Source organism: Pteropus alecto, unplaced genomic scaffold, assembly GCF_000325575.1.
Source record: "Pteropus alecto unplaced genomic scaffold, ASM32557v1 scaffold7, whole genome shotgun sequence".
NCBI classification, from domain to species: Eukaryota; Metazoa; Chordata; class Mammalia; order Chiroptera; family Pteropodidae; genus Pteropus; species Pteropus alecto.
The window spans coordinates 54,631,935-54,638,927 of record NW_006494614.1 but is presented as its reverse complement, the minus strand read 5'-3'; the positions used below and the strand labels follow the sequence as shown (position 1 = coordinate 54,638,927).

At 39.3% G+C, this 6,993-nt stretch overlaps 1 protein-coding gene across 2 annotated transcripts in view; it reads right to left on the bottom strand.

Moving 5' to 3' along the window:
• TMEM126B (transmembrane protein 126B) overlaps positions 1-2,309 on the bottom strand; it is a 5,985-nt gene extending 3,676 nt beyond the window's left edge. Inside the window, exon 1 of one of the 2 annotated variants that reach the window (XM_006926671.3) lies at positions 2,154-2,309. In XM_006926671.3, coding sequence (XP_006926733.1) covers positions 2,154-2,240 — 87 coding nt within the window. In that variant the 5' untranslated portion in view covers positions 2,241-2,309. The remainder of the gene's footprint in view (positions 1-2,153) is intronic. The other variant, XM_025042850.1, reaches the window with a different exon arrangement.
• Between the last annotated feature and the right edge of the window lie 4,684 nt (positions 2,310-6,993).

Sequence of the window (6,993 nt, the reverse complement as noted above, 5' to 3'; positions counted from 1 at the left end):
GGAAAGAGAACATCAGTAAGAGAGACACTGTTTCAGGCTAGGAAGAAGCAGTGGATCATGGCTACCTTGGATTATGTAAATTATATACCCAGCTCTCTATTATTACTTGGGGCCGAAGCAGGGCCTTTCATGGGAATTGCTATGTGGTATACCAGTGAGTAGGGACTCATGGCACTGGATTCCAGAGTTGGAAGGCTGCAGTATCCCAAGCGTAATGTATGAAGACAGTTGCCAATGTCAAGGGACCATGAGGATTTGGCTAGTACCATCTTCACAGAAACCAGTAGTAAAACAAAGTAAACCCCCTGGATCTCAGAAAAGAGCCTTTCTGAATGTTTTGCTCTGGACAAGACTTTCAGATCTCTGTGAAAAGTCTTAATAACATTTGTAAAATCTTTTGCCACATTAGCATTATGGGATTCCAGAGCAGCCAAAAATCTATGGCCCTCCATTTTAACAACATTAAATTTTGTCAGGGGCATAGACTAAATTTCAAATTTCAGGAGTCCTGGGCAAGAGAATTACAGTGGACTAAGCATAATGAACACAGAAGATACTTAAATCAGTAATTCTCAACCTTTAGTGTGCACAAGAATCATATGGAGAATTTATTTGAAATGTGCTCTCTTGGGTTCCCTCCTGAGATATCTGGATTCAACAGGAGTAGGGTGAAACTTAGAATTCTGCATTTTAATAGCATCAAGTGATTCTGATGCCAGCAGTCAATGGACATATGTTGAACATCACTGTAATACTCATTTGCTGAATAAGTGATATGTTCTAATCCTAACCCTAACTAGTGAAAGGCCAATTCGTTCATGGTATCTACATCCTGAAGACATGGGCTCCTTTGAACCTTCATATGGTATTGCACAGTGATTAATAAGAGATTAGTTTTTCTCCCTGCATCATTTCAGGCTGTACTCAATCTAGTTCTACATTTTTCTTTAAAATACATGGGAAGCCAGGGAAATTTTTTTTTTTTTTTTTTTTTTTTTTACAATTTATAATTTCTCAGGGACTAGATTTAATCTTTTGCCTGTGATATCTAACAGTAAATGGAAAAGAAGAGATAACAATATCTGGGGGAGGCTCTATGTTATATGAAGGCAGATGTCAGTAACATGATAACTAACAAGAAATCTTGGATTTTTGTTTTGCTATCATCCAATTCATCAAAGTCCCTTACTCTTCACAAAGAAAACTTTCAGGCAATGATCTGTATCAATCTCCTACCTTGTCTACATTCTAAGTATATAGGGAAACAAGGATTGTGATCCTAGAACACTCAAATACGACAGCAAATATTTACTGAGTGCCTAGTCTTTAGAAGGTACTGTTATTAAAGCAGAAAAATGGATGGGTAATTTTCTGATAGACTTTTAACAAGTCGTGAAATGTAAAGATTTTCCTATAACCAATACTTCATCTACGGATTAGTCCAAGGCCACTCAACTGGTCACCATTATACCAGAAAGACCGTATTTAGTTTAGTTTATAGTTTGCAAAATGTTTTACTTTTTGTACTGCTTTTATGCCTATCATTTCACCTAATCTTCATAAGTTTATTCAACATTAATTCATCATTTGACAGCCCTTGCGGGATCATCAAGATGTAGTCATGCCCTCAGGAACACACAACCCAGCGGAGGAGGTCAGGGCAAAAAGGCAGGGAGGAAATTTAAACGCGGAATGTGTATGCCACAAAACAAAACAAAACAAAACAAAAAATATAAGAAAAGCCAACAAAACAAAACAAAAAATATAAGAAAAGCCAAACTTAATCTAACCTGGGGAAGTGTGGGACGGTTTCCCGGAGGAAGTGACATTTCACAAATATCTGAAAGAAGAGAATTTGCTAGGAGTTGGGTGGGGAGGAGAGGTATAGGAAGGCACTTCGAGTTGAAAAAAAGGCCAGTGCAAAGACCCAGAAGCAAGAGAAAACAAGCGGCGAGTAATCAAGACGAGATTTTAGGTTTCCTACTTTCTCTCCGCCTCCTTCCAAAGCAACTGGGGACTTAATTGACTGAATACTGCATGGACTTGGGGGTTGTTCTCTTTAAATCCCTTCTATATAGATCATTTCAGAAGAGTCCGTTAACACTAGGAGACTGCAGAAATCAAGGCCCATACCACCCCGGGTTTCCGCCTACCTTGGGCACTTCCCCAGCACCCAGCGGCACCACACCTCCACCTCCATGCCTCACGTCAGGACCAGCATCACGCCCGAGCGCCGCCATCTTGACGGCTCACGTGACTAGCGGGTGGGCGGGAACCCAGAACGCCCGGGGTGGGAAGTGGTGCCTGCTCACGCCTCTCTCCTGCAGTCCCGGCCCTCCCCGACCCAGTCAAAAGCCGCGCCCTCTATCCTGGCTGTGATTGGGCACGGCGTCCTGAAATTACGGCCGCTCATTGGCTTCGAGGAGGTCTAGAGACGCCTGTAGGCCCGCCACCCTGCCCACTCTACATGCTATTTGTTAACCTCGCTCCCTCTTCTCTCACCCAGAGGGAGACGTGGGGCGGTCCGAGTTCAGGGATGTTGCTGCGCGCTTCCCTGTCTTCAGGGCATATATGTTAGCTTGGTCCAAGCTGCCCGCCCCCTTCACTCCTTTAGGGAGCTCGCCCTTCTGGTTTGGCCCGTGTGTTAAGGCTCTGGCTTCCCCAGCACCTCCTTCCCTAAGTCCCCACCCCGCCGCCAGGGCAGCCCCAACTGGCCTCTCTTAGCCGTCTGACTCTTCTCCCCAATCTTTAGTGCCCTCTTATTCCATCCTTTCACTCCACTTAGAAAGGGACCGGAGAGAAATTTGGCCCCCAATTCCTGAGAAGACCTCCTTGCCAGCTAGAGTTTCGGGGTGGGGACGGGGCGGGGGGAGGTGGCGCAGAGAGGAGGCCCAGAGCCCGTCTTTGCACGTTCCGTGCCCAGCAGTCTCTCCCAACCAGCAACCCTCGACCCTCCAGTCTCCATGTCTTAGAGAAGCCAAATTCGAGAGTTATATAATTTCTAGTGCTGCTGTTTTTCCTGCCTGAGGAAACACTTCATCGCGTGGAGGGTGCAGGACATTTCTATGCTCTTCTGTATAAGAACGGGGTGTAGGCAGGGGTGGCCACCGGTAGCAGAGATTTCCTGTCTTTTCTGCAAAAGGAAGGTGGGTAGTTTGGAGACAGATTGAGAGAAAGGGTGAATGTGGAAGCCAAGCAGCCGAACTCTTTCTTTTAGGAAATCGCAAACCCTTTGCACAGCTTGTGCTCACATGCCTAATACTACTACAGCGTTTCAGAAAACACCTTTGCGGGAAGGTTTGACTTCTCTGGAACAGTCTCAGTGTTTTTCCTCGCTGGATAGGCAGCTGTTTGGATGCGAAGAGATGGCATGATGTGAATGACTCCAGTGTGAAGAAATCTGCTTCGCCAACTCATCCTGCATCAAGTGCCCATTGAGTAGCACTGTCACTTTAATGTCTCCATGCCAAGGGATTGCTTTCCTTCTTTTCAATCCTCTCGGTTAATACATGGGAGGATCAGAATCAGAGGGGCATTAAGGATCAAGCCTGAGGGGCTTGGAGAGCACAGAAGAAAAAAAATGAAAGTGACAGCAAGCTGGATCCCATCTTACTGAGGGGTGAGATCTGGAACTTCTAGTCCAGTAAATAGAAAGGGGCCTTTCAGTCTGTGTTCTGCCCCAGAAAACTGTTCAAACTCATCCACCTTTTTAGAGACCAGAGTCAAAGAGGTTTTTAAGAGTTTTTTTTTTGAGGGGGAAATCTAAATTTTTCTCTAAAAAAATTGAGACTCTTTAGCATCAACCAGTTCATCTTTGAATTTGAACATGTATTGAGTAATGAAACAACTGTGTAAATTTGGTTTGTGCCTTAATTGAGTTAGACATTGAACTCCAAAAATGTTGCTGCTTGAAGAGCAGTTTTAATAACGTTTTCTATATTTACAATAATTTTATCGGCTTTTTAAAAAACATTTTATAAAAATTGGATAACTTGAAAGACTGAAAAATTATTTTTCTCTAAACTCTGTGGGCAGTGTCAAAAGTTTAATTGTGGAAAATTACATTATTTTTTCTTTATCGAAAGAGAAGACAGCCTGAATTTCAAAACTAAGCAGGTGAAGTGGTTTGCAACAGTTACCTGACTCTTAGCATCAATATCCAGTTGGATCAAGCTGAAACCTGAAAAGAGATCTTGAATCCTGTGGCAGTGGAAAGACCCAAGAATGCCAGTCAAGAGGAAAGGTGGGCTATGAGGCTTCCTATATAATATATGTTTTTCTTTTTTATTTGTTATGGTATTTGCAATTTAAATTATATTCCATTTAAGAGTAAAATTTTGCTTGGATTTGGCGAAGTATTTATTGTAATGTCTTTGACACATCACTCAGTAATATTATTTTGCTAAAGTGAAATGAAGAACTATAGTATTTAATTATAGACGTTGGTGATTTCATAAATCAGATTATCTAAATCACCACTTATAATCAGTGTACATTTGGTATCATAGATTTGGAATATTCTTTAGCTTGTTTTCTTAGCTTATTAATGGTCACTTTTAAATAATCTTTAAGAAAGAAACTAACTGTTCAGTGTTCTTCCTCATGATTTTAATATTTATTAAGTGAATTACATAGTTGTAAAAGAGCAAAATTGTTTTCACTGAACAAAATTATAGATTTATTATTTATCATTTGGTTGAAAAATAGATTTCATATTTGGGTTAACTCTAGTGCAAATCTTCACTTTTGTGATAAAGCACAACTTTGGTAACTGTGCTTTTTCAGATGTAGGCAATATCCAATAACATGATTGGCCAGTTCCCCAAATGTGGCAACACCTGACCTCCCACCATGGCCCTTCCCTAGAATTGATCAAGATCCAGTGGTTTTGATCATGACATATAGTTTATTATAGCTCAGATGTTAGGGATTCACTTTAGCTTATATCTATCCCAGATTAACTCTGTTCCCAAGGATCCTAGTGAAATTAGTTTTTGTTTGTTTGTTTTGACATGGTATAGAAGACAAATGAACTATAAAGAGTTTTCTTAAGAGTTCTGAACCAAATTTATATGAACACCCTTGAACTCTACTATACTGGGCTAGCATAGATCCAAATGTTGACGAGTTATGTGAGTTGTTAGAATCTGAAACTAAAGTTCAAGGTGAAGGTTAAAGTGCGGCCTGGCTCTGCACGATGTTTAATCCTTCTACCTGTGGATTTGGAAGATACATTGAGGAAACTTATGATCAGTGAGATGTTTTATCTGACTGGTGTCTGTAGAGATGGACAATGATACTTAAAACCTTTGAAATACCTAGAAATAATTTTTTAGACATTGAGATTTAAGACTGGGATTTTTTCCTTCTCTCATTCTCCCTTGTGTCACTGGGAGAGTGAACTATGAGATTTTGGAGGCACACCTGTCTAGACCTGACAAAATTGGCTTATCTGGAATAAAAATGGTTTTGGTATTGTAGTCAATAAATGATACGGCTCTTTGAGTTATTTAACTTACAATATATTTTCATTCTTTCTACCATTTATTGTTCTCAAGACATTGTTCCTTTTGGACTACCTTATTTTAGACTAATACTTGAATTAAATACATTGTGTATGTCTGGAGAGAGAGAGGAAGGGAGGGAGGGAGGAAAGAAGGAGGGAGGGGGTGAGAGAGAGGAAACAGAGATTAAGAGAGAGAGAGAGAGAGAGAGAGAGAGAGAGAAAGAGAAAGGGATAAAAGGTATCTGGGAAGGAGGAGGAGGAAGTGCAGTTGATGTTCTAGGTGTAACTTAACTAAGCAGAGTGATCTTAAGATTTCTACACTCAATAGACTAAGTCTCTTAAAAGTTTCTACTTTTAAAGAAAGTTACAAAAATTGCTGACACATTATTGAAAATCATACTTTCTGAGAAATAATTTAATTTTTATTTTCTTTTCCCCTCTTCCTCCGTCTTTCAGTCTTTTCTTTCCTCTCCTCCTTCCCTCCTTCTCTTCCTTCTTTAACAATAGATTGATTGTAATGGATCAAATTTTAAGGAATCAACATGTTCTAATTAGCAAAACAAGTATATGTTTGGGTTATACTAAAGTATATGCACTATGTAATTTACTTTATGAACTGTTCTAGTTAGAAAAACAGTTTATCTTGTTTTTAATATCTTAAAACTATTAGTATTAAGATATGTTTTTGAATCTTATACACAACACAACTAGCCGAATGAACTATGATATGTGCATTACATTTTTAATTGGCTAAGCTTGCTTTTGTACTATTTCTAAAATATAAGTAAAAGATTTTAAAGTTTAACCTAGATTTATTCTTCAGAGAGACTGTCCTCTGCCATCTTGAATTTTTTTCTTTCTTCATTGTTACATCTGATAGATATGATGGAAGAGCTAGATTAATGTAATTTTAACAATAACTATCTTCATCGAGCCAAGTGTTTATTCATTGTTGAATATAGTCTTATTAAAATAAGAAATTTTCATAAAACAAATTTTCATTCAGTGTTTATTTTGTATTTTATTGTAAAAGTATGGAGGAGATTCCCTGACTGGTAACACATAGCCATGGTGGGAAGTGGGAATGGGTCTGACAAAGTCCATTTTTAGGCACTATTCTTGTTTGCTGTTAGATGAGCTGAAACTGCTATATCTCAACCCCTTGTGTTCACTGACATTTTACTTTATGACATTATTTCCTACCTCTTCCATTCTACTCTCTTCACATTTTTATAGATCTCAGTTTTATCCACAGAGGACTCTTCATTTCTGTGTTAGAGATTTTTTTCCCTAAGAGTTGCTTTTCATTCAGGATTCTCTTTTCCACAGTGGTAACTTGATTTGCTCTTAACTGAGCTTTTAGGACATCTTTAACCTATTTTAATTTGTGAAAATTCAGGACGAATCCATGATAAAAGTTGTATTAGCATTCCTCGGTGTGATTCAAGATTATGGTGTATTCGAAGGGACTATTTCGACAAGACTTG